Here is a 27,907-nt window from a genome sequence, read left to right on the forward strand (position 1 = left end):
TATATATATATATATATATATATATATATATATATATATATATATATATATATACACACACACAGTGTTCTAGCATGAACTCTGTGGACCAGACTGTGCTTGAACTCACAAGAGATCCATCTGCCTCTGTCTCCCAAGTGCTGTGATTAGAGACGTGTGTCACCAATGCCCAGCTTTTTTTAACAGTTAATTTTTTAAAAAATTTATTTTATTACAATTTATTCACTTTTGTTTTCCAGCTGTAGCCCTGTCCCTCATCCTTTCCCAAGCCCACTCTCCCTCCCTCTTCTCCTCCCACACCCCTCATCCAGTCCACTGATAGGGGAGGTCCTCCTCCCCTTCCATCTGACCCTAGCTTATCAGGTCTCATCAGGACTGGCTGCATTGTTTTCCTCTGTGGCCTGGCAAGGCAGCACCCCTTATTTTTGACAATTTCTAAACAACAACCTCACTTAACTACTTAAGGAACTACTAAAGAACTAAACGGAAAAGCCTTGAAGTGAAGAAAGAATAGCTGGGCACAACCACTTGTAATAGAATCTGATTCCTTCTTCTGATGTGCTTGAAAACAGAGCACTCATACAAATAAAATAAATAAACAAATTTAAAAAATTATTCAACCAAACGAGGAGAAAATCTACAGAATTAAACTTATTTATTTTTTTCTGCAATGCTGATGATCAAGCTCTGGGTACGCTAGGCGACTGCTTTGCACTGAAATACAACCCACAGGATCCAAAGTTGGTCCTTGCAAAAGATTAACAAAGCTTTGGTTAGTTAGAAAAAGCAAAACTGTGAAAAGACGGAAATAACTCACAAAGTGAAAATGCGGCTATTCTGTCACCCCTACAGAAATGAACAAGAAATTTAACAATAATGTGAACAACTATATCCTAAAAGAACCTGTTAATAAAAATAAGTTAAAAAATTCCTAGAAGCCAGGCATGGTGGCACACGCCTTTATTCCCAGCACTCTGAGGCAGGTGGATCTCTGTGGATTTGAGGCCAGCCTGGTCTACAAAATGAGTCCAAGATAGCCAAGGCTACAGAGAAACCCTGTCTCAAAAACAACCAAAAAATTCCTAAAAAGAGAATATCTAGCAAGACCTTGTCAGTATTAGGAAGTCTGAACAGTTTAGTTATTGAAAACCTGTGGGCAAGCAGATGTAGTGGTGTGTGCCTTTAATCTCAGCACTCAGGAAGCAGAGTAAGGAGAATCTTTGTAAATTCAAGGTCAGCTTGGTCTACACTTTAAATTCCAAGACAGCAGAGGCCACGTAAAAGGACCCTATTAAAAAAAATAAACAAAAGACTAACTACCTTCCCCGCCCATGCAAAAAAAAAAAAAAAAAAAAATCATTAAAAAAAAGGAAGGAAAAACTGTGAAGAAAAATTGTGCACAAGTATGTTGCTGGCATTAATTCCAAATACTGCAGAGGGAGGAGAATCCCTTGTATCTAGTACAGGGCCAGCCTGGGCCACACAGAAAACAAACAAAAACTATAGACACGGCATGCCTGTAATTCTAGCACTTGGGAGGCAGAGGCAGGAGGATCTCTTTTTGAGTTTGAGGCCAGCCTAGTCTACAAAGAGAGTCCAGGACAACCGGGGCTACACAGAGAAACCCCGTTCTGAATCCTGCCCACACACAAAAACACCAACCCCCCAAAACAAAACAAAAAGCAAAAAACTATCAATATCGGTGCAAGATTACCCTCAACAAATATCAGCAAATCCACTAACCATTTTTTTTTTTTACGAGCCACCAAATATTTCTTTTTTGAAAGCACACCCTTTGTGTGGTATCTCTCACATTTCCTGTTTCCTGCCCCATCTCCTAGAGCACTGCCCCTCTGGTGTATGCTCTCCACAGAGCCTGATGTGTTTTTCACCCTAATGTCCTACAACTGCCGCTCAGGCATGACTAGCCCCAATTCCACTGTAACTACCTATACACAAAAATCCATTCCGTGATAAAATGCCAGCTACCTTAATAAGTGCCAGGGAACACCGCTTATTCACCCAGTATGGTTCTAGATTTTTCTTTACTATGGAGGTCTTTTGGGCTTCTACAGCCTTGGCCACAATGTGGTCAGGGGTAGACTACCCCTACCTACAGGGCTGAAGAGGACTGTACTAATACGCATCTAGAGGCAGCAGATGACCCCCTACTGCAGAAAAGGAGGATAACGGCAGGTTCCCTTGATGTCACAGCTTCAGTAAGGACCAAAGAACCGCATGGTAAGGCCTTTCCAGGCAGCTTTACCTTGTCGTCGAGGTACTTGTGGCCCTGATGGAACGGATTCGTAGGCAACGTTTGGCCATGTCCCGAAACACCTGCAACGTGTTCTCATCAAGCCTAGGGCTGTGGGCCGTCTCATGGCTCGCCTGAGCCTCCGACATTGTACCGCCTCATTGTTCCCTACTGCACAAAATGGCAGTCTCCGCCTTGCAGCTCACTCAAAAAGCCCCGGCTTGCCCCGCCCTGACATGGACTTACCCTACCCTGGCATAGAGGGATCCCTCCACATATATGCCTCAACTCTGCTTGTCCATTCCTCCGCCACAAGTCCGTGACTCGGTTAAAAGCCTTTTCCGGTTATATGTGTCTCCCGCCAAATATATACACATATATAGGTGTGTATGTATCCCTCCGCCACACACTCTTTTGTTGTTGTGCATGTAGTCTTCCACCACGCTAACTGCATGTGTAGTCTTCTGTTGTTGCACGTGATCACTTTACTTCATGTATCCTTCTGCTTTCCATAGATGTGTATGCTTTTCATTACACGTTTACCCCTCTGCCACAGACTATCCGCTGCTTCTGTGTGGCCATTTCAAATCCGTCACTTTCATTTTCAACACTAGTCAAACTAATTCTATTTCTTTATATTTTTCTTTGGGTTATTAATTGCTCGAAGGGACTACCCCAATGTTCAGGTACAGTTTTCCTTTGGAGGCAATGAAAAAAGTTCTCTAATTAGAGGGTAGTCGTGACTGGAGATGTAGAGAATGTAGTAAATGTTGTGAAACTGAAGCATGCACTTTAAAATAGTTGTAATAGTGATGTTGATATTCACATGTTATCACCATATTCCAATTTTTTTGAATCTGACTTTATTTTTCTCCAACAGTGTATCTTCTATGGTATTAAAGATACTATTCAGCTATATTTTTATTGATGCTGTCAAGAAGTCAGATTGCAGTTGAAAAGTCATGGTTTTAAAGGTAAAATATTTTTCCCTCTTTGGTTTTAATCTTTTGTTTGTGTTTTCGAGACAAGGTTTCTCTGTGTAGCCCTGGATGTCCTGGACTTGCTTTGTAGACCAGGCTGGTCTTGTACTCACAGCGATCTGCCTGCCTCTGCGTCCCCGAGTGGTGGAACTACAGGTGTAAAGCACCATGCGGGGCCTGGTTTTAATATCTTGTCTCTTGATACAGATCTATTTCTGAGGTTTTTTTGTTTTGTTTTGTTTTGTTTTTTTTCCTACCTGGGATTTATTAAGCTGTTTAATGTGTAGATTTGTGACTTTCATTAGTTCTGAAAAGTTCTTTTGGATTAAATTTTCAAGTATTCATTCTGTCTTCTGTGAGATTTTTGTTTGATTTCCTCATCCTGTCTTCTGTTTCTCCTTTTAAAAGTTTCTATTTCTTTACACCTTTGTGCTGGATTCCAGAGGCCCCCTTTTACCAGCTTTGTTTTACTGTTTATAAGCTTTCTCTATTCATATAAATTCTACTGCTAAATTCATATATTGAACATTTAAACATTTTTAAATTGCAGAATCTGGCATATGCACATAAAGGTGCAGAAAACAGAAACATATATTTTAAGAAATAATGATAAGGTAAACATACAAATAACTTCTCTCCAGACCAAGCACTGTAGTCTCTACCTCCCTTACGGTCACAACTCCCTTCTTCCACCTCCAGGGAAGTCTTCACCCTGATGCTTATGCTACTCATGACTAGGCTTTGTTTTTATACTTTATTGCTTCTGTAGAATCCTTATAAAAGGTTACTTTATTTTTTTTTTTAGCATGCTCTTAAAATTTATCCAAACAGAACCAGACATCATATGACGTTTTCTGTTTGGTTTCTTCTGTTCAACGTTATGCTTGTAATATCCCTTCACATTCCTCGGAGTTGTAGTTTATGTCCTTTGCTGTACAAGACTCCCTGCCTAGCTTGTCTCACTAACGCTCAGTAAATAATGTGTGGGGCAAACTTATTAATGATAATAAATTTACTGCTACTTTATAATGACAGCCCCTTATAAATGAGGGACATTATCAGTAATTCTTGGAAGATATAATAGGAAGAGAGGTTCAAGACCAGGTGAGGCAGATGTAGAGGGCAGATTCTACCCATCTGAAGTTTGTAGTAGGGTACTATCAAGTAGTAGGTGTTGAAAAGGAGGGAGTTGGGGCCCAAAAAATTAACCCCATCTCCCCATAGCCTGCATTGGGCCTGTCTTGATTACAGAAATCAAACACATGTGTTTTTCTGAAGTGAATCCGTATGTGTTCAAATCTTCTATTTGAAGCTCACCGAGCACCTGTTGTATGTTTTCTTGTTTCCCAATGCAGGTGGAAAGCACCAAGAGCCCAAGTGCAACCCTTCCCTCCAATGTGCCTTCCTACAGGCCCTTGTCCTCCTCCCATGAGGATTGCCCTAGCAGTCACACCAGCTTTTCAGATGGAGAGCTTGAGGGCAAGTGTCAAACATCAAATCTTCTACCTCTCAGAGCAGCTGAGAGTGGAGAAGGCCAGTAGGGATGAGAAGACCATGAGCTACCTCAAGCTGGTTTCCAAAGCTGACCACCACGAGGCCCCACACATCCAACAGGCCTTCGAGAGGCAGCACACCTCTACCACTGTTGCTCACATAGGATGAAAGCTCTATGAGTGTCACCTGCAGCTGAAGGAGCTGGAAGAGGGCCGCAGCCCCAGAAGCTTAGTGTTGAAAGTGGGCAGTGGTGTGAACAGCCATAAACAGCCTGCTGTGAAGATCTTATATTCCAAGTTGTCCAAGCCAGGTGGGGATGATAGCCCGCCATCAACATTGTTAGGCCCTCCACTCAGAAGAGTCACTTGTCAAGCATGCAGCAGAGGAAATCCTCAGACAAAAAGTATATGGTTTGGCAACAAGAGCTGCTGTTGCAGAAGATGAAGGAAGAACTGACAGAACCCAGGAAGGTTCATGTTAGCCTTCGGGTCTCCCATCAAAGCCTCAAGGAAAGTCATGGGACTGATGTGTGGGAGATACTGGAGTCAGGCCAGGAAAAGAAATCCAGGTGAGGAAAGCCCCTTATTACACCTTGGCTTCCAAGACAAGAAGCGGTCAAGAGATAATTCAGGTTTCACCTGTGAAGGGTTGAGAAGGAGCCAGGGACAGAGTCAGGATGAGGACAGTTGAAAACAGCAGGTCTGTACTTCTCTTTGGTGGCTATTACCTACAGTGGAATGAATGGTTCTTTTTTTGTTGCCCAATGCCAAACTTTGTCCTTTGCTGGTTAAATAGGCGATAGCTGGAGTACCTGCGAGGCACTCTACTTGGTGCGATGGAGCAATAGAGGCAGCCAGATGCAGTGGGAGCCTAAGCATACCATATTAGAGAGACAATGTCCCCTATGTCCCATTTGATGGGAAAATTTGTCAGGACTCAAGTCGGAACTGGAGTATGTCAAGCACTGGATGTATTGGATATTCAGTTCAAAAGTGACTACCTTTTGTGAGTTCTTTCTCTTCAGTGTTCTGTGGCTTGAATTTATTTCTTTTTCTCTAAGACAAAACAGGGGTCCACTAACTTAAAGAGGCAAGCTAGGCATTCGCTATGTAGTGATTTCAAAGCCAGTCTTCAATACATAGTAGAGACCCTGTCTCAAAACATTAACAAAATATATCAATTCAATCCCTGAATGGATTCATTCCACTTCTGTTGAGCACCTTCTCTAGTTCTCTACCAGCCTTAGGCATCTTGCTTCGTCTCATGTCACCTTCACTGTAGTCAATGATAAATTAATACAAATCCCCATCAACAACCTAGCAAGAGAGGGAGAGGTTGCTTCGATTATCCAACAGTCTTAGTGTGTTCATGAAAATAAGGACTCTGCAGTCATTTTAGTGCCTATACTTACAAGGAAGAAGAGGCAAATGGGAACCACTGCATTGGGTTTTCCCAGGGCCTGTTAAGAGCATTTATGTCTAAGAATTTGTAAGGAAAAATTAATGAGTATAATAAAAAAAATCCATCATTAAGTAACCTGAGAAATAGGTGTTTCATTACTATTATTATTTTCATTGTCTGTCTTCATAGACAATTTTGTTTTCACCTTCATTTCATACATGATTTTATGCATTGTTTTAGGTTTTTATTTTTATTTTCTTTCTTTCTTTTTGAGACAGGGTTTCTCTGTGTAGTTCTGGCTGTCCTAGAACTCTCTCTGTAGACCAGGCTGGCCTTGAACTCAGAGATCCATCTGCCTCTGCCTTGCAGTGCTGGGATTAAAGGTATGAGCCACCATGCCCAGCCCTATTTTTATTTTTTATTTTTTTAAAACCTCCTTAATGATGATCCCCATACTGGCTGATGTAGTTTATATCTCAAACAACAGTATAAAAGGAATCCCTTTTGCGTACATCGTCACAAGCATTTGGTATTATTTGTTTTTCTTTCTGACAGTTGTTCCACAGTCTCGGTCTACTTCTGATTTGCACTAAGGTGGAACATTTTTTTTTTTATGTTTGTTGGTTTATATGGTATGTTACATTTCATTTCTTTGGAACCATCTGTTCATATCAGCCAATTTATTGAGTTGTTTTTATTTTAATGTTTTACATTTATGCACTCTATGAGTGTGTGTGTGTGCATATGCATACCACAGCACATGTGTGAATGTCAGAGGACAGTTTGCAAGGGTTGGTTCTCTCATTCCACCATATAGGTCCCAAAGGTCCAACAGAAAAGTGCTTACTCACTGGGCTGTCTTACCAGACCCAAATGTTTTTTTTTTCTTTTCTTTCTTCCTACCCGCCCCCCGCAAGACAGGGTTTCTCTGTGTAGTCTTCCTGCATTTGCTTTGTAGACCAGGCTGACCTCGAACTCACAGAGATGCCTCTGCCTCTCTGAGGGCTGGGATTACAAGTGTGTGCTACTGCTCCCAGCTGCTTGATTTCTTTTGTTAAGTTTTAAAAAATTCATTGTATACTGAAGATATTAATCATCTGTCAGATATATATATCTAGAAAAGATCTCCCATTCTATAGAGTATCTCTTCACTCATTTGCTCTTTCCTTTGCTGTATAGAAGCTTTTTACTTTTAAGAGGGCCCATTTGTCACTTTCTGTCTTTCTCTTTCTTTCTTTCTTTCTTTCTCTCTCTTTTTTTCTTTCTTTTGTTTTTTGAGACAGGGTTTCTCTGTGTAGCTTTGACTGTCCTGGAACTCACTCTGTAGACCAGGCTGGCTCAAACTCAGATATCCACCTGCCTCTGCCTCCCCAGTGCTGGGATTAAAGGCATGTGTCACCATTGCCTAGTTGTTTGCATTATTTATTATTTCCAGAGATAATATGGCCTTAGTCAGAAAGTCCTCGACTATGCCTAATCTTAAAGGATTTTCTCTATGATCTCCTTTTATAGTGTCAGCGTTTCAGGTCTTTATATTCTGGTTTTTGATTCATTTTGATCCGTTTAAGATTGATTTTTAGAATATGTGCTGCCGAAGCGAGCACTGAGATTGATTTTTAAAAAAGATTTATTTATTATGTATACAGTATTCTGTCTGCATGTACACACGCACGCCAGAAGAGGGCACCAGATCTCATTAGAGATGGTTGTGGGCCACCATGTGGTTTCTGGGAATTGAACTCAGGACCTCTGGAAGAGCAGCCAGTGCTCTTAACCTCTGAGCCATCTCTCCAGCCTGAGATAGATTTCTTTTAAAAATTGGGTGAGAGATAAGGGCTTAATTTCATTATTCTATGAAAATAGCACCATTTGTTAAAGAGACTCTTTTTCTCTAACGTACGCATTTTTTGCATTATTTTCAAAAGTCAGAAGTCTATAACTGCATGGGTTTATATCTGTGTCTTTTATCCAATTCCACTGGTTTACATGTCTGTTTTTGTGTGGGTACCATGCTGTTTTTCTTACTATAGTTCTTTAGTGTATGACTTATAACTAGGTGTAGTAATACCTTCAACATTATTCTTTTTTTGATCAGTATTTCTTTGGCTATATGGGGTCTTTCATACTTCCATATAGATGTTGGCATTGTTTCTTTTATGGGATAGGGAGGTGGCTCATTGGGTAAAGTACTTGCTGTTTAAGTATGTAGACCTGAGTTCAGATCCTCAGCACCCAGATAAAAATCCAGGCATGATGGTGCACACTTGTAACCCCAGTATTGGGGGAAGAGAGACAGGAGAATCACTGGAGCTTGGTGACTAGCTAGTGTTAAAAAAAATCAATGAGTTCTAGGTTCAGTGACAGACCCTGTGTTCAAACTTATTTTCTGTTGTTGTAATAAAACACTCTGACCAAAACTACCGTAGAAGAAGAAAGAATTTATTTAGCTTACATTTCCATGTCACAATCCATCATTGAGAAAAGTCAAGGCAAGCACTCAAGCAGGAGTTTAAAACAGAAACCATGGAAAAATGCTGCTAGCTGCCTTATTTGAAGACTTGTGCTCCACTAGCTTTTTTTTAAAAAAGAATTTTTATGTGAATGGCTATTTTGCCTGCATGTATGTCTGCTTTATATATATGCAGGGACATGGAGGCCAGAAGAGGGTGTCAGATCCCTTGGAAGTAGGCTGTTAGCAACCATGTGGGTGCTGACAATCTGAGCCTGGGTTCTCTGAAAGTGCAGCCAGTGCTCTTAACAATGAGTCATCTCTCCAGACCCTACTTAGATTTTTTGTTTTGTTTTTCGAGACAGGGTTTCTCTGTGGAGCCTTGGCTTTCCTGGACTCACTTTGTAGACCAGGCTGCCTTCGAACTCACAGAGATCCCATCTGCCTCTTCCTCTCTGAGTTCTGGGATTACAGGTGTGTGCCACTGTGCCTGGCTCCTACTTAGATTTTTAAACTGAAAGTTCGATGATATTTAACAAAGTTAAATCTGTTTTCAAAAGGAGCTATTGTAATTTCTTTACTATATCTAAGACTGGCCCCAAACTTGCTACTTAGTTGAAAATGATCTTGATTTACTGCTCCTCCACCTCTTAAGTATGAGATTACAGGCCTGTGACAACATATACAGCTACCGCTACCGAAATGGATTCTGGGGCTAAGTAGCCAGGCTTCCTAGCCTACTTGGCCAATTCCAGGCCACTGAGAGATCTTGTCTCAAAACACAAAGACAAAATCACAAAAACAAAAAAAGGTGGATGGTGCCTAAGGAACTAGACCCAAGATTGGCTTCTGGCTTTTGTAAATTCAAGCTTCGGCCTGTGCTCATGCGCACCCACACACCCACACACACAGAGACAGAGAGATGGAGAGAGGAGAGAGAGAGGAAGAAGAGCAAGATCGTCCTATTGCTTGAAACAGTACTTTGTTAAAAATAGCTATGTAGGGCTAGAGAGATGGCTCAGCAGTTAAGAGCACTGCTGCTCTTCTAGAGGACCAGGTTCAATCCCGAGCACCCACAAGGCAGCTCACAACTGTCTGTAACTCCACTTCCAGAGGATCTGACACCCTCACACAGACATACATGCAGGGAAAACAACAATGCACATTAAAAAAAGTTAAAAAGCAGCACTGTAGATTACAGCAGTGTGGGTGAGAGGCTTTATTTTCTTTAGCTCTCTATAATTCACATTTATTTTCCATGAAATGTTTGGCTTCCTCATCCTGGAGTGCTGCCAAGGGGTTGATGTATAAGTTACTTTTTTTTTTTTTCTTGAGGCAATTTAAAAAATACTGAGAAACTCAGCTTAAGGGAAAAAGCTTATGTTGTCTCACAGTTTGAGGGTAAAGTTCATCATTTCAGGGAACTCATGGCATAAGGAGCTAAGAAAGCCAGAAAGCAAAGAATGATGAATGCTTATATTCAGTTCTCTTTCTCCTTTAGTCATATAGTACAGGATAGACACACTACAGTGCACAGACCCTAAGAAGATAAGTCTAATGGACACCTTAGGCTTCATGTGGGCCCACTACTTAGGATAGTGGGGGATATCTCTGACATGGACTATGTTGGCTGCTTTCTGATCACTTCCCCTGACGGGACTTCCCTACAAGGCCACAGGGGAGGAAGAAGAACTCAGTCCTCACATAAATAGATGAGCTGGGGTGTCTGGGTGGGGGGAAAAGAGATGCGGGAGGGAGGGTGGGACTGGGAGGAGAGGAGTGAGGGGCCTATGATGGAGATGTAAATTGAATTAATTAATAAAAAGTTTTTATTACATTTATTTATTTATTTCTATGTGTATGTGGGCACATGTGGAGGTCACAGGAAAAATTTCAGGAGTCTGTTCCTTCCTTCTACCATTTGGAATTGAACTTTGGTGGTAAGGCTTGGCAGCAATTGCCTTTACCTTCAGAGCCATCTTTTTTTAAATTTAATTTAATTTTATTTACTTTATATCCCAAGAGTGCCCCTACCTCCTCTCCTCCCAGTCTCCTCCTTCTTCTCTTTTCCCCTTTTCTTCTCCCTTTCCTCCCAGAAAAGGGTAGCCCCTCCCCACTGTCAATCCTCCCTAGCACATCAAGTTGCATCAGGACTGAGCATATCCTCATCCCCTGAGGCCGTGCCAGGCAGTGTTGTCAGGGGGAAGTGATCCAAAATCAGGTAATAGAGTCCACGCTAGTAACAGCCCCCTCCCCCACCAGGCTACCCATATGAAGACCAAGCTATCCATTGACCACATATATACAGGGTACCTAGGTCTAGACCATGCATGTTCCTTAGTTGATGTCTCAGTCTCTATAATCCTCCATAGGTGTGTGTTAGTTGTCTATGTTGGTCTTCCTATGGGGTTCCTGTCCTTTCCAGGTCCTATTATTTTTCCCCTAACACCTCCACAAGACGCCCAGGGTCCTGACCTATGCTTGGCTGCAAGTCCCAGCATCTGTCTTGATCTGCTGTTGGCTCGAGCCTCTCAGAGGACAGTCAAGTTAAGCTCCTGTGTGCAAGCATAGCAGAACACCATTAATAGTGTCAGGGATTAGCTCTCTACCATAGGGTGGGTCTCAGGTTGGGCCAATTATTGTTTGGACTTTCCCTCAATATTTGTTCCCTCTTTATCCCTAAACTTCTTGTAGGCTGGGTAAGTTTTGGATCACAGGTTTTGTCAGTGGGTTGTTGTACTTCTCCTTTCACTAGTCCTGCCTGGCTAGGAGGTAGTCACTTCAGTCTTCTTGTCCTCCCTATTAGGAGTCTCAGCTAGAGTAACACCCATATCCTCCCAGGAGCCTATCCTGTTGCAGGCCTCCATTTTGACAGAGAGGTCTCCCCTCAGTTTCCCTTCTTGTTCCCATCCCCTCACCTACCACCCCCATTCTCCCTACATCTGATCCCCATCCTTGTTTCCCTCCCCATTCCATCTCCTGCCCAGTTCCCCCTCTTCATCCACTTCTGCTGTCTATTCTATTTCCCCTTTTGCAGAGCCATCTTACCCCTATTTTATTTCTAAAGTATATCTTTGCTAGACATAGAATTCTGGGTTAGAATTTAATTTATTTTAAATATGTGGAGAGCTGTTTGTTTGTCAGGCTACTTTGTTATTGAGTTCTCAGTGAAAAACATGTTTTCACCCTGGCCTTCACCTGGAGACAGGGATAGATAGGATATTTTGCCAAGTTACTTCCTTTTTGTTTGAGACAGGGATAGGCAGGATGTTTTGCTAGCTACTTCCCTTTTGTTTGTGTGAAGATCACACAGACAGATGGTCAAGGTAAACAAGTTTGACTTTTCAATGAACCCCTTTATCATATTGAGGTGCTTTGTTCTGACTCTAAAAAGGAATTGTGGAATAAACCAGGGGGTCAATTTCTACTGGCAGCCCTCTTGAACTGATCTTGTGTGTAGTGTGATATTTTTTATTTTCTTTCAAACCTCACTCCCCACTTAGGACTCTGGTGGTGGGCTCCGGCATAAATACTATGCGTATGGAAAACAATCCATTCTTGCTTCCCTTGTATGTGTTGAAAAGGCTGTGTTAATCCCAATGAACAAGTCTTAGTATTAAGACTAAATACTTATTGGCCCAAATTTTTGGTCGAATTTTCTATCAGACAGGGATACCTCCTTGAAGTGAGTATTGAAAGAATAGCATTGAACATAGGAGAAAGTGGGTTCTACATAGCTCAAAAAAACTGCAAGGCTAAGTGATTTTTAGGGGGTTTTGGTTGTATAGGAACTTGGCAGAACATCTGAAAATTATTTGACAGAACATCTTATCAGGGTGGAAGTCAGGGTATGATCAGGGTATAGGATATGAAACGTCATATTTTAAAAAGTGGGTAAAGACTTGGTCAAACTTAAGTTTTACAAAAAAAAAAAAAGGGAATGACTTTATTTTGACCTTGTAATAAGATGGCTTCTAGTTTTAAGATGGAATCAGGCTGGTCAATTAGCTGCTGCTGTTTTGATGGTAGTGTGTGGCAGCCAGAGTGGATTCGAATTAGCCAAAATGGAGTGCATATTTGGTGCTGAGCTTGAGTAGTGGTCTCTGGTAAATAAAATTTTGCCTTCTGACTTGGCAGTTAGTCAGCCTCTGAAAGACTGACCTTGGCAAGCTAGACAAGCTCTGCGCTGTTCCTGGGAACAAGATTAAGCAGGCGCTGCGCTACCCTGGGAACCAGATAGCTGGTTCCATGCAACCTTGAGTGAATCCTCGGAGAAGCTGCCAGCTGATGCATATGGATGTTACAATAAAGAAAGTTCCTTGTTTTCTCCTGCTTTTATATAGTTGGCTCTCCCTTCAATAAATCAGCACCTTGATCAATGACTTGGTGTCCTTCTTCGTGTCACCTTGTTCTCTTTATCTCACAGCCCTCTCTCAGGCGGTATCCAAGTGTGGCTGTGGGCAGCCACAGGTGGTGCCGAAACCCCGGGATCTGAGAAGAAAGATCAGCTGAGGCAAGTTATACGGACCACAGGAGTGCACACAAATCAACTGACTTGGTGTGTAAGAGTTGGGTGGCTGTCATGGAACAAGGAACTAGTAGGATGGGATTCATCAGATCCCTAAAACAGGTTCTTAAGACACGGGGAGTACATTTTAAAACAAAAACTTTGCAAAGTTTTTGGATCAGGTTGATTATTTTTGTCCCTGGTTTCCAGAAAGTGGAAGTTTAAATTTAGCCATGTGGGACCGAGTTGGAACAAGGTTAAGAGGACAAGAGACTGGAGCTACAACTTTTGCATTGTGGGCTTTAATAAATGAGGCTCTTAAGGCAGAAAAATCAGATGCAGATACTAAGGAGTCTATGGACTCAGTTAGAGCCCACTTGCAAGAAGTTAGGGAAGAAAAAAATGTCCCAACATGAGGATGAAAGAATGTCTCAGGGATCTTCTGGTCCAGATGATTGGGTGGATCTGAATGAGACTAAAAAGGACAAGGAGCCTCAAATGAGAAAAAAGAAAAACTTTTATGGGTCAGCCCAGAGAGCATTACAAAAAATTTGGGAGGATGATACTAGTGAGGAAGAAGATTCAGATACAGAAGATGAGGCTGATTTAGAGGAAGAGAGGCCTGACTGGCCTCTTCCTAAAGCTAGAGGCCCACCCTCCTACAAGGAGTTGGTTCCATTTAAACAGACTAAAAAGAGACATGATTTTATGTCACCTATAGAACAGGTTATAGACAGGGCAAAAAGAAAAGGGGAAGATTTTTCTGAGTTTCCAATGACATATCCGGTGGTAGAGGTTATGGATCCACACGGTAATAGAATTAGACAACATGTCAGTATTGAATTTAAACAGCTTAAAGAATTAAAGACAGCAGTTTCACAGTATGGACCTACAGCTCCCTTTACTGTGGCTCTTTTTGAAACCATAGCAGATAATAACTTGACTCCCTTAGACTGGAAGACTGTTGCAAGTGCAGTACTGTCCGGAGGAGACTATTTGCTGTGGTCAGCAGATTTTAGGGAATTTTCTCACAGGACTGCCACACTTAATGTTCAATCTGGAAATCCTGCCTGGAATCAAGATATGTTATTAGGAGAGGGACAGTATAAAGGAAATTATAATCAAATGAATTACCCTCCTGCTGTCTATACTCAAATTACAGCTGCAGCCTGTCGTGCCTGGCAAAAATTACCCTCCAAAGGAGAAATGAGTTCAGCATTAGCCAGTATTAAACAGGGATTCAATGAACCTTTTCAGGAGTTTGTGGACAGATTGTTAAAAGCTGCAAGTAAGATTTTTGGGGATCCAGAAGGGGGAATTCAGTTTGTGCAACAACTGGCTTTTGAAAATGCCAATCCAGCTTGTAAAGCTGCCATTTGGCCCTATAGAGCCAAAACTGACCTGTCTGGGTATATTCGTTTATGTGCTGACATTGGTCCTGCTTATCAACAAGGATTTGCTATGGCTGCTGCTTTAAAAGGTGTCATGGTTCAGGAAATGTTTATGCAAAGAAATAAGCAAAGAGGTTGTTTTAATTGTGGGCAGACTGGACATATTAAACGAAATTGTCCTATGCAGTCTCAACCTCGATCTCCAGGTATTTGTCCTAGATGTAAGCGAGGAAAACATTGGGCCAATGAATGTAAATCTAAATTTGACAAGGATGGACAACCCATCCCAGGCTCAAGATAAAATTACCAAGGACAGAATCAAGAAAACGGGAAATGGGGCCAGCCTCGGGACCCGAACTCCCAGTATCAGGTATATGGGGCAATGAAATTTGTACCTCAGACCACCTCAAACCCCTTTCTTCCCTTATCAGAGCAACCCCAGGAAGTGCAGGATTGGACCTCAGTTCCACCACCTACACAGTATTAACACCTGAAATGGGAGTCCAGACTCTTCCTACTGGAATATGTGGGCCCCTACCAAAAAAATTCATTAGGACTTATTATTGGACATAGCAGCACTACCATTAAAGGGCTACAAATTCATCCAGGAGTTATAGACTCTGATTATCAAGGAGAAATTAGAATTATGGCTGCTTCTCCTAATGGAATTTCAGTCATTCCTGCACATATGAGAATTGCTCAGCTATTGTTGATTCCTACAGTGCCCCTGAAGACTGCTGTTGCTAAGCCTGAGAGAGGTTCTAAGGGTTTTGGATCTACTGGAGCCTATTGGGTTCAGCAAATTTCTAAGGATAGACCAAAATTAGATGTGTGGATTAAAGAAAAGAGATTTAATGGGCTATTGGATACTGGGGCAGATGTATCCATCATAGCTCAGGAAGCATGGCTTGCTTCTTGGTCAAAATAATTACACTTACTCATCTGCAGGGATTGGGCATTCCCAAAATACAGAACAAAGTGCAGAGTTGCTTTTTTGGCGTGATGCAGAAGGCAATTCTGGATATACTAGACCTTTCATTATTCCTGGCCTCCCTGTTAATTTATGGGGTAGAGATATATTATCAGAGATGGGAGTTATGATGTGTTCACCCAGTGACACTGTTACATTACAAATGCTTAAGCAAGGACATCTCCCTGGATGAGGAATGGAAAAAGAGTCTCAAGGTGCTCCTTCACCAATTACTGTTGAGAAAAATAATAAAAGAAAAGGCCTAGGGGCTTTTTAGTAGGGGCCATTGTAGAGCCTGCTACCCATGCGGAAAAGATCGATTGGATCTCTGATGATCCTGTATGGGTTGACTAGTGGCCCCTTACGACTGAAAAATTGCAGGCTGCTCATGATTTGGTTAAAGAACAGCTCCAGACAGGGCATATAGTTACCTCTAATTCACTGTGGAACACACCCATTTTTGTAATTAAAAAGAAATCTGGCAAATTTAGGTTATTACAAGATTTAAGAAAGGTGAATGAAACTATGATAATTATGGGAGCATTGCAACCAGGACTTCCATCACCTAGTGGGATTCCTCAAAACACTTACAAAATTATTTTAGATTTAAAAGATTGCTGTTTTTTTTTCCATTCCTTTGCATCCTGAGGATTGTCATAGATTTGCTTTTAGTCTCCCTTCTATTAACTTCAAGGAACCTATGAAACATTATCATTGGAGAGTGTTGCCACAGGGCATGGCAAATAGTCGTACTTTATGTCAACAATTTGTAGCTAATGCTATTAGTCCAGTACAGAAAAAATGGCCTTCTATTTATATCATTCATTATATGGATGATATTTTATTACCCTCTCCTATAGCTCAAGATGTTATGGCTTGTTATACAGATTTGTTTGAGGCTTTATCTCAAGTGGGATTAAAAATTGCTCCAGAGAAGGTACAAACTAGAGATACTTATAGTTATTTAGGCTTTAATTTATTTCCTCTAGCTATTAAACATCAGAAAGTACAAATCATAAAAGATAATTTATTGACCTTTAATGACTTTCAAAAATTATTGGGAGATATAAATTGGCTTAGGCCACATTCAAAATTAACTACTGGACAACTTATGCCATTATTCAATATTCTTAAAGGGGATACAGCTCCTACCTCCCCCCAAATATTGACTCCAGGGGCTCGAGATGCATTATTGTTAGCGGAAAAGGCTTTAGAAGATCAATTTGTGACATATTGGGATCCAGACATTCCTTTTCTATTGCTTGTATTTCAAACACAGTCAACTCCTACTGGATTGTTATGGCAATCTAATCCTCTATTGTGGATCCACTTGTCAGCTAGTCCCAATAAAGAAATTTTGCCATATTATGAGGCTATTGACCAAGTCATTGTGGCCAGACGCACCCAGGCAAAGACTTACTTTGGAACTGAGCCTTCCAAGATTATTATACCATATAGTAAAGCTCAGATTGATTGGTTATATGCCAATTCAGATGAATGGTTGCTTTCTTTGGCTGGATTTACAGGACAACTAGATAATCATTACCCTTCTAATAAAATTGTTCAGTTTTTATTTATTTTTTTTTTATTTTACATAGTGTTGTTTTTCATACCATAGTTAAAAATAAACCTTTAAAAAATACTTGCTCTATTTTTTCTGATGGTAATGCTAAAGGAAAAGCTGGTTATACTGTCAATGGACAAAAAGTTATTTTTCAAGTTCCAGGGTTATCCGCTCAACTTGCAGAATTGGTGGCCATCCATGCAGTTCTACAACATTTTTTTGAGCCTTTTAATTTGTTTACTGACAGTGCTTATATTGCTCAAGCTATTCCCAAGCTTGAAACAACAGATCAGATCCTTTCTACCACTCGTGCTAGTCAAATGTTTGCTCAAATTCAAGGTCTTATTCAAGCCCGTCATAATCCTTTTGCTATTATTCGTGTTAGAGCTCATTCTGGCCTCCCTGTACCTTTTGCTCTAGGTAAACAGACTGTTGATGAAGCCTTAATAACCTTGGCTCAAGAAACACCTATACAAAAACCTCAATTGGCTCATGAAATGCATCATCTTAATAGTCATTCTCTACATTTAACTTATGGCCTTACCAAAGAACAAGCCAGAGAAATTGTTGGAAAATGTAACAATTGTGATGTCTTCTGCCCAGTACCTCATCTTGGGGTTAATCCCTGAGGGCTAACTCCAGGTCAGCTATGGCAGATGGATGTGACTCATTTTATGGGATTTGGGAAATTAAAATGTATTCATGTAACTGTTGATACCTGTACAGGATTTATTTTTGCTACTTTGCATTCTGCAGAAGCTGCGCGTCACGTTATATACCTTTGTTTGGCTGCTTTTGCTGTTCTTGGTGTGCCACACCAAATTAAAACAGACAATGGACCAGCTTATGCCAGCAAGCCTTTTTAAATTTTTTGTAAAAAAATTAAATATTAAGCATGTAACAGGTATTCCTTATAGTCCTCTGGGCCAAGGCATGGTTGAACATGCCCATGCCACCATTAAGATGTATTTACAAAAAACAAAAAAGGGGGAATTATGTCCTCCTTGTTAATTCAGAGCTCAAGTAAATCATGTACTTTTTATATTAAATTTTTTAACCTTGGACAAACATGGCAAATCTACGGCTGACCGATTTTGGCACCCTGAAATGGCACGCCATTATGCCATGTTTAAATGGAAGGATCCTTTAAATAATTCATGGCATGGCCCCGACCCCGTTTTAATTTGGGGACGAGGGTATGTTTGTGTTTTTTCACAGGATGAGGATGCTGCTCAATGGCTGCCAGAGAGACTGGTATGACAATTGGATTACATCAGGGAACAAGATCATTCCTCAAGTGGTGATATTGCTGATCCTGCTGCAGCTGATTCATGCAGTGAAGACTGAATTAAATCTTTGGGCCCTAGTGCCCAACCCCCTATTGTTCTCCCTGTGCATGTTAGTGCACCTTTGTTTCCTGCCTTGTAGTCTAGCAATGATAGCTTAGGTTTGCCTTTTTTTTTTTTTTCTGTAGATGCTTCTACAGGTATTTCTGGGTTTTTACAATTTTACTGATTCAGTTTGTTTTAAACTTGCTGGTTCATTTATTGGACTTCTTATGTTAAACTTTATCTCCCTTGTGTTCAACTTTACTGTGGAAAACATGCCAATATTTATCAGCTAAAGCCAGATTTGGGAAATGAATTAATATTGATTGACCTTTGAGTTGTCATTGGCTATTCTAATTTAACTGATCAGCCTGCTTTGGTAGAGTTATCTAGTTGCTCTGAAGGAAGTATTTATTCTACCTCTGTAGGTCTTCCTTTACCCTGGGTTTATTGTTTATCTCCTCATCAGCCCTTGCAAGCATTGAATAAACCAGGATTATGGGTCAGACAACACACTGACCCTGTGGCTGATTCTAATGGCGTACCTATGAAGTATCCATGGGTGATGGGCCCATATTACTTATGCGGAAAGTTGAGTTGCATGGATATTAGATCTCTCTTTTTTGAACACGACCATTGTAGAAAATGGTACTGTGCGTTTCAATGCTATTACAGGCAAACCTTTATCAGCAACTTCAAAACTTAATCTTACTCTTTCTCCTGCTAAGGTTTGTTTAAAACCACCTTTTTTTATTCTTACTAGTTAATAGTCCATTGGTATCTGCAGAAATTAATAGTTCTATAGCCTCTTGCAGAATTTCCTCCTGTTGGAATATTACTTTTCCTTTTGCAGGAAGTATTAGAACACCTGCTAGCTTGTGGGTACCAGTTGTTTCCCCAGATTATTATCATAAAGTTGGATTTATGACTGTTACTAGATTTAAAAGAGATTTTGGCATTACTGTGGCTATTACAGCAGCTATTATAGCCACCCTCACAGGAGGAGTTACGGCAGCAGTGGCTCCTCAGAATACCATTAATGCTGAAGCATTAGATCAGTTGGTTAATACCACAGTTACTGCTTATCAAACTCAATTGCTTCTTAATAATAATTTTCATCTAGTCATTTTGGAACAACAAATAGATTTGTTGTCTGAAGAAATTGAAGTAGTAAAAAGCATGTCTAAATATTCCTGTGATCCTCATTATGGTAAGTTCTGTCTTACCCCTTTCCCTGTTACTAACATGTCTTTAGCTAGACAACAACTTTCTGCTCTTATTAAGGGCCAATGGGATTCAGAGTTTGTACATTTATCTGCTCAATTTGCTAATGATCTTACTAAGTTACAGGAAATTGTTGTGGAGCCACTGGATCTAGATTCTTCCTTCCTGACACACGTCTGGGAACATTTTAAGAAGCTTCTTGATCCATCCTGGATTTTCATTTATGTATGCTTGGCTGGTTTGGTACCGTTCATCTTTATAATTGCCAGATTTGTCCACTCAGCTTGACAGTGCCAGGTTAGATTTAATGATACCACGCACAAAGTCCTTTTGGCCATTGAACAGCAGCATGCTGTAAATCCCTCGCCCCAGATGGTGGTTTGGCTTGCTCAGCTCAAACGTCAGCTTTAACCTCTCCTTTCCTGTGTGATGGGCTGGTTAGTCAATGACGGGTTCTGGGTGATCGGATATTTACCAACCTAAGACACGGAAAACCCCTATAAGCGGGATTCTCCCATGACGGGTCAGGTATTTATTGGGAATCACCCCCACCTAAGACAGGCACGGTCCTTTTGTTTTAATTTGAAAGGGAAGAATTGTGGCAGCCAGAGTGGATTCGTATTTGCCAAAATGGAGTGTGTATTTGGTGCTGAGCTTGAGTAGTGGTCTCTGGTAAATAAAATTTTGCCTTCTGACTTTGACAGTCAGTCAACCTCTGAAAGACTGACCTTGGCAAGATTTGCATGAGGGAGCTCTGTTCTTGGGAACAAGATAGATGAGCTCTGTGCTGTCCCTGGGAACAAGATTAAGCAGGCACTGCACTACCCTGGGAACCAGATAGCTGGTCCTGTGCAACCTTGTGCTATCCTGGAAGCCAGATAGCTGCTTCCATGCAACCTTGAGTGAATCCTCGGAGAAGCTGCCAGCTGATGCATATGGATGTTACAATAGAGAAAGTTCCTTGTTTTCTCCTGCTTTTATATAGTTGGCTCTCCCTTCAATAAATCAGCACCTTGATCAATGACTTGGTGTCCTTCTTCGTGTCACCTTGTTCTCTTTATCTCTCAGCCCTTTCTCAGGTGGTATCCAAGTGTGGCTTCGGTCAGCCACAGTGGTGTTTTGAATATTATAAGTTTTATTTTCCTCTGGCTATTTTTTGGAGTTTATAGGGTTTATTTAGAAACAGGTTTTCTCTGTGTATCTCTGGCTATCCTTAAATTTGCTCAGCTTTGCTGTTCATTCATTTTACTGTGATAATGCTGTGTGTAATTTTACTTGCTTTCAGCCATACTTTTAAAATGCAGTTTTCCTGGTTTTAGTCTTGTTCTTTTTTTCTGGTTTCTCCTCCTTTATATGACCTTTACATATGGGAATGCCCTCAGTTAGCCAAGTTCTGCAGCTCATTCTGGCTCACACTGCCTGAAGTTGCTGGTTCTTTCACAAAGAAAGCACAGTAGGCACCAACTGGTGACTGGAACATCTAAGACTTCATGAGGGAAGAGGGAGAACAGAGGATGTTCGGCTGATGAATCTGCTGTCAGTTGACATGAAATATAGGTAGCACAGTCTGGCTGAAAGGTTGAGGATCCCATTAGACCCTCAGGCACAGTAGCCTTGATCTCTACTCTATTCCCGTCATCTCGTTCCATAGTTTCAGCAAAAACCTTGCTAGCCTTTCATGATATTACTTACTCCTGGCATCTTCCCAGTTTCTCATTCCTGTGTTATCTGTGTTTTAGTTTTCATTAACCCTCTGAGATATTTACCTTGCCACTTCATAGTTATCAAAATTTAGTAAGATTCTTATAATTTAATGCTATTATTATTATTATTAACCTTTAAGGCACAAATTGATTCAATGACTTCTCCAACCAAGTGTCAGAGATACTCTGTCTTCGGACAAAGTGATTCCAGAATCAGTCCCAGACCATTTTCTTCAAACCTACCCACTTATTTTTTTAAGTATTTAGCTTATTTTTTAGAGCATTTCATGATTTTGTGTTTTGTTTTGTTTTGAGTTTTGTTTTTTTGAGACAGGGTTTCTCTGGAACTTTCCTGGCTTTCCTGGAACTCTGTAGACCATACTGGCCTCAAGCTTGCAGAGATCCACTTACCTCTGCCTCCTGAGTGCTGGGATTACAGGCATATGCCACCATGCCCAGTGTTCATGTATCTTAATTATATTTATTCCTTATTACTCTTCACATCTATTACTAGGTGCACTCCCCAAACACTTTGTGTCATTGTCTTCTTCTTCTTCTCCTCCTTCTCCTTCTTCTTCTGACTATTTTGAAGCACGTGTCTTAGTTCTCAGGCTCTTACAATCAATCTTTCTGCAACCTCTTTCACCATGACATGCAGTGTGTCAAAGCAGATGCTGAGACTTATAACCAAACCTTCGGGAGAGTGCAGGGAATCATATGATAAAAGGGGGAGGTAATATGACTGGGAGAGGACAGGAGCTCCATAAGGACAAAATATATCAGGGTACGGGGGTCCTCTATGAGACTGTTTCTATAGTCAAGGACCATGTATGGATATAACCTAGAACCCCTGCTCGGATGAAGCCCATGGTAGCTCAGTATCCAAGTGGGTTTCCCTAGTAAGGGGAACAGGAACTATTTCTGACATGAACTCAAGGACTGGCTCCTTTACCTCGCCCTGCCCCTGAGGGAGGAACAGCCTTGATAGGCCACAGAGGAGGACACTGAAGCCAGTCCTGATGAGACCTGATAAGCTAGGGTCAGATGGAAATGGAGGAGGACCTCCCCTAGCAGTGGACTTGGAAAGGGACCGGGAGGAGATGAGGGAGGGGGCTATGGCAGGGATACAAATCAAATAACCTGTGATTAATATTAAAAAATAAAAATTAAAAAAACTTTAAAATTAAAAAACGTATAAAGAAAAAAAGAAAGTGTTCTTCACGAAAACTGGCCTAGGGCTTTTTTTTTTTTTCTTCTTTTTCCTTACTTTTTTTTTCCATTGGGAGACTTTTAATGACTGCTTCTATTTTCTTAGGTGCTATAGGTCTGTTTAAATTGTTTACCTGATTTTGATTTAACTTTTGTAAGTGGTATCTATCACGAAAATCAGAGCCAGGCATAGTGGTTTATGCCTTTAATCCAAGCACTCAGGAGGCAGAGGCAGGTGGATCTTTGTGAATTCAAGGCCAATTTGATCTACAGATGGAATCCAGGAGAGACAGAGCCGCACAGAGGAACCCTGTCTCACCACACCCAATCATCCATTTCATGTAGGTTTTCCAATTTTATGGTGTACAGGTTTTTGAAGTAAGAACTATACTCCCCTTTGCCTTTTAAATTGTTTGGCTAATCGTTTGTCTATCTTGTTGATTTTCTCAAAAAACTAGGCCTTGGTTTTATTAATTCTTTGTATTATACTCTTTGTTTCTAATTTATTGAATTATAGCCCTAAGTTTGATTATTTTCTGCCATCTACCCCTCTTGAGTGTGTTTGCTTCTTTTTGTTCTAGAGCTTTCAGGTATGCTTTTAAATAGCTAGTATGAGATATGTTCAGTTTATTCATGAAAGCACTTAGTGCCATGAACTTTTCCCCTTAGCACTGTTTTCATTATGTCCCATAAATATGGGTATGTTGTGCCTTCATTTTCATTAAATTCTAGAAAATTTTTAACTTCTTTATTTCCTCCCTGACCCAGTTGTCTTTGAGAGTTGTTCAGTTTCCATGATTTTGTAGGCTTTCTGCTGTTTCTTTTGTTGTTGAACTCTAGCTTTAACCCATGGTTGTCTGATAGAATAAAACATGTTATTTCAGTTTGCCTGTAAATGTTGAGGCTTGCTTTGTACCCAACTATGTGGGCGGTTTTGGAGAAGGTTTCATGAGGTGCTGAGAAGGTATATTCTTTTGTGTTTTGTTCTGTAGATACCTGTTAGATCCATTTGATTCACAATGTCCACCAGTTTCATTATTTTTCTGTTTAGTTTCTGTCTTGATAATCTGTCCATTGGTGAAAGATGGGGTATTGAAGTCTTTTACTATTAATGTGTGGGGTTTGGTGTGTGATTTAATCTTTAGTGATGTTTGTTTTACTAATTTTGGTACCCTTGCATTTGGGGCATAGATGTTCAGAATTGAGACAAAATTTTGATGAGTATAAAGTGTCCTTTCCCATCACTTTTGATTAATTTTGGTTGAAAGCCTATTTCATTAGATACATGAATGGCTACTCCAGGATGCTTCTTTTGTCTGTTTGTTTAGGAAACTTTTTTCCAGCCCTTTACTCTGAGGTAATGTCTATCTTTGTTGCTGAGGTCTGTTTCTTGTATGCAGCAGATTGATGGATCTTGTTTTCACACCATTCTGTTAGCCTGTCTTTTTTAAAAAATTATTTCAGTTTATTTACTTTATATCCTAAGGGCAGTCCCCTACCTCTTTCCCACCTCCTCCCCATTTCTGTTCTCCCTTTCCTTCCAGAAACAGGGAGCCCCATCCTTTCCATATCAACCCTCCCCTGTACATCAAGTCACATCAAGAATGAGTAAGGCAAGGCAGTCCTAAGAAGAGGAAGTGGTCGCAAAGAAGCCTGTGTCTTTTTATAGGAGAGTTGAGTTTGTTGATGTTGAGAGATGTTAATCACCAGTGGTTGTTAGTTCCTTTTATTTTAATGTTGGTCGTGTTAGTGTGTGTGTTTGCTTCTTCCCTTCTTTTGTTTTTGCTGGTATGGAATTATTTCCTATGTTTTCTTGGATGTAGTTACCCTCCCTTGGGACGGAGTTTTCTTTCTAGTATTTTCTGTAGGGCTGGATTTGTGGATAGATACTGTTTAGTTTTTTTTCTTGGTATATCTTGTTTTCTCCATCTATGGTGATTGAGAGTTTTGCGGGTATAGTAGTCTAGGCTGGCACCTGAGGTGTCTTAGAGGTTGCAAGACATCTGTCCAGGCCCTTCTAGCTTTTAGAGTCTCTGCAGAGAAGTCAGGAGTAATTCTGATAGGTCTGTCTTTATAAGTTACTTGGCCATTTTCCTTTTCAGCTTTTAATATTCTTTCTTTATTCTGTACATTTAGTGTTTTGATTATTATGTGAAGGGATGATTTTACTTTTTGGTTCAATATAATTGTTGTTCTATATGCTCCTTATATGTTTATAGGCAGCTCTTTCTTTAGGTTGGGGACATTTTCTTCCATGGTTTTGTTGAAAATATTTTCTGGTTCTTGGAGCTGGGATTCTTTTTTCTCTTTCTATTATTCGTAGTTAGGTCTTTTCATATTATCCCAGATTACCTGGATGTTTTGTGTCATGAATATTTTAGATTTAACATTTTCTTTGAGTGTTGTATTCATTTTTCTATTGTATCTTCTACTTCTGAGATTCTCTCTTCCATCTCTTATATTCTTGTATGCTTGTGTCTGTAATTCCTGTTCTCTTCCCTAGGTTTTCCATCTCCAGGATTACCTCAGATTGTGTTTTCGTTACTGCTTCTACTTTCATTTTCAGTTCTTGGATGGTTTTGTTCATTTCTTTCATCTATTTAATGGTGTTTCTTCTTTAAAGGCGTCTACCTGTTTGATTGTATTTTCCTATATTTCTTTAGGGGGGTTATTCGTTTCTTCTTTAAAGGCCCCTGCCATCTTCATAAGATGGGATGTAAGGTCATTTTCTTGTGCTTCAGCTGTGTTAAGATATTCTGGTTTTTCTGTAGTATGAGACCTGGGCTCTGGTGGTGCCATATTGACCTGGCTCTTGTTTGTGTTCTTATACTAGCCTTTAACTATCTGGTTATGTCTTGTATTAGCAGACCTTAGGTAATGCAGGCCGAGTTGTGGGCCAGAAAATGGAGCTTTGGTGGAAGATGCAATTTACCTCTGTTGGAAATGTTTTAGGGGGACCAACTGGAAGGGGTGGGTAGCAAGTTTTACCTGGTGCTCTCTGATGGTCCCAGGCCTCTGGGAATGCAGGCATGGCTGTGATCTGGGAGATGAAGCTGGCAGGGTGGATGGCATAACTTCTGCTGTTGTGTTCGCCCAGGGGCACCCAGCAGGCACATGGAGGTCTTACCTGTCTGTCCCAGGTGACCACAAGTGTCTGGGGATAGAGGTTAAGCTGTGGGAATGGAATGGGGTGCCTATAATACTTTCTTTTTATGTTTGTATACATAACAGGTAGTATATTTTCTTTCTGTGTCAAGATTTAATTTGCATGTCATAAAAAGAATCATTTTGATTGCATTTCAATGGTTAAGGTTATTGAGTTGTGTGACCATTAATAAAATCCAATGTTTGTTTTTATTTAAATAATTTTATTGAGTTATAATCCATAACCCATTCATTTCACTCATTTAAAGTATACAGTTCAGCTTGGCATAGTGGCACATGCCTGCAGTCCTAGCACTCGGGAGGCAGGAGCAGGAACAGGAACAGGAGGATCACAAGTTCCAGGCTAGCTAGGACTACAGGGTGAGATTCTGTTTCTCTCACCTCAAAAGCATACAAATTTTAGTGGAGTTTTAGTATATTCAGACTTAATCTACTATCTAATTTTACATTAAAAAAAAATCATCCCTGAAAAAAATAAACCCTGCAGCAGTTTCTCCTTGTCACTCTGATTCCCAGCTCTCGGCGCTCACTCATTTGATTCAGGTTTATGGATTGCATACAAATGGAAGTTTACTCAGTGTGGTCTTTTGTGACTGCCCATGCTGTATAATAAAGATGCTCTCATGGAGTACCTACTGCATCCGCAACACTGTTCCTGGGAATATTTGGGGGATTTGATAGCCTATACAGCAGCTTAAATTTTTATTTCTGTACTTCCTAGTCTATGGCACATTTGGTAAAATTGTTACTAGACAGTAATTGTAAATACTATCTATCAGTGTAAGTATTGCCAGGCAGAGGTAGAGGAGGCAGCCCCTTTCAACTGAATTGTAGGTGGTGCGCGCGGGGGGGGGGGGGTTGTTAGTAAATCTAGCTGCAGTTAGTAAATCTTGCTACCAGCATGAGCTCTGAGTAAGGTACTGAGGGAGTGTTGCTTTATCTCTTGCTTCCTAGACAATTACTGATGGAAGAACAGGCGAATGGATACTTGCAGAGATACCTGGATGAGATTTGCTACCTCAGACAGTATCTGGCATGCACCGAAGAAAAAAATCGTCTACTTGTCCTATGAAAGAGCCAAGGAAATATGGGTGAGGGCCTCAGGGAAAAAGGGAAGAAGGCATTGGGGATGAATAAATGCATTTGGATGCTCCCAAGCTAAGGCATAAGAGGATCTTCCAGCTATGCCTGACCTGTTGGTACAGTAGTAACCTCTACCTTTACTTTAAAGTCAGCAGTGTCCACCCTGCATGCCTGCATGAGCTCCACTCCTCATCATGCAGACACAGTGCTTTGGGAACTTTGGATTGCGCTTCTCATCCTGTAGGGACAATCACTGAACCTATAGCTCAGGGGTAAGGCCTGAAAATACCAAGGGATGCTGGGGCGTCTTCATTGCTAGAGGGAAAGCCTCTGGGAACTTCTTCTTTGGGTCTATCTTCCTGCCCCTCAGTCCTTTCCATACCCATAGCTCATACTTCTGTTCCTGACTAGCCCTTTCTCACCTAGGTCCTCAGTCTCAGCAGTAGATAGGGACCTGGACTCATCAACTCAACACTCTACAACAACTATCTGTCTCTGCTGTGCATGTCCTAGAAGTTCTCCCTATCTCTCCTAAAAGAGTCAACTCATCAGGTATGGTGGCACACATCTTTAACCCCAAGGCTTGGGAGGCAGAGGCAGGCAGAACACTGTGAGTTTGAGAACAGCCTGGTCTATATAACAAGTTTCAGGCCAGCAGGGACTGTAAAGTGAAGGGGGAAAAAAATCCACAAAAACAAAAGATTCATCTCAACAGCACTTCTTGAGCACCCCTAAGCAAATAAATTACTAAATTAAATAAGTACATTTCTTTTCTGACTTCTGGTGAGTATATGTGTTTGTTGCCTACAGGATGTAATAGACACTTTCAAGAGCAGAATAACCCTGCTAGAAACTCTACAGAAAGATACTCAACTAGAGAAGATGGCCAGCCTTGGAACCCTATCCAAGGACTTTTTGTTCGGATTCATAAACCTGCTTCTCACCCTGACCACTACCCTCTTGGTCTTGATCTCTACTTTTTGTTCTTGCCCCTTGCCCCTGCTCAACTCTTACCTACACATGTTCACTGTATTTGTGCTTATTGGCTTTGGAACTGTAGCCTGGCAAAAGCAGAATATTATTTCCATCATGGACTGGCAGGCCTTGTTCTCCTTGAAGTGGAGACCAGACTTCAAGGGCGGTAAGCCTCCATTAGATGGACACTGAGGGGCAAGCAGTGCTACT

At 40.8% G+C, this 27,907-nt stretch overlaps 2 protein-coding genes across 2 annotated transcripts in view; one reads left to right on the forward strand and one right to left on the reverse strand.

Annotated features, from left to right (window-relative positions):
• Tktl1 (transketolase like 1) overlaps positions 1-2,403 on the reverse strand; it is an 18,481-nt gene extending 16,078 nt beyond the window's left edge. The window contains 1 exon segment of the mRNA XM_055591819.1: positions 2,267-2,403. Coding sequence (XP_055447794.1) covers positions 2,267-2,403 — 137 coding nt within the window.
• An 813-nt stretch (positions 2,404-3,216) lies between these two features.
• On the forward strand, positions 3,217-27,889 carry Tex28 (testis expressed 28). The gene is given in 7 exon segments (XM_055591775.1): positions 3,217-3,228; positions 4,590-4,708; positions 4,710-5,056; positions 5,059-5,296; positions 26,594-26,687; positions 26,689-26,730; positions 27,533-27,889. Coding segments are annotated over 7 exon segments (1,209 nt in total).
• The last annotated feature ends 18 nt before the right edge of the window (positions 27,890-27,907 follow it).

Source organism: Psammomys obesus, unplaced genomic scaffold, assembly GCF_907164565.1.
Source record: "Psammomys obesus unplaced genomic scaffold, mPsaObe1.curated_primary_1811, whole genome shotgun sequence".
NCBI classification, from domain to species: Eukaryota; Metazoa; Chordata; class Mammalia; order Rodentia; family Muridae; genus Psammomys; species Psammomys obesus.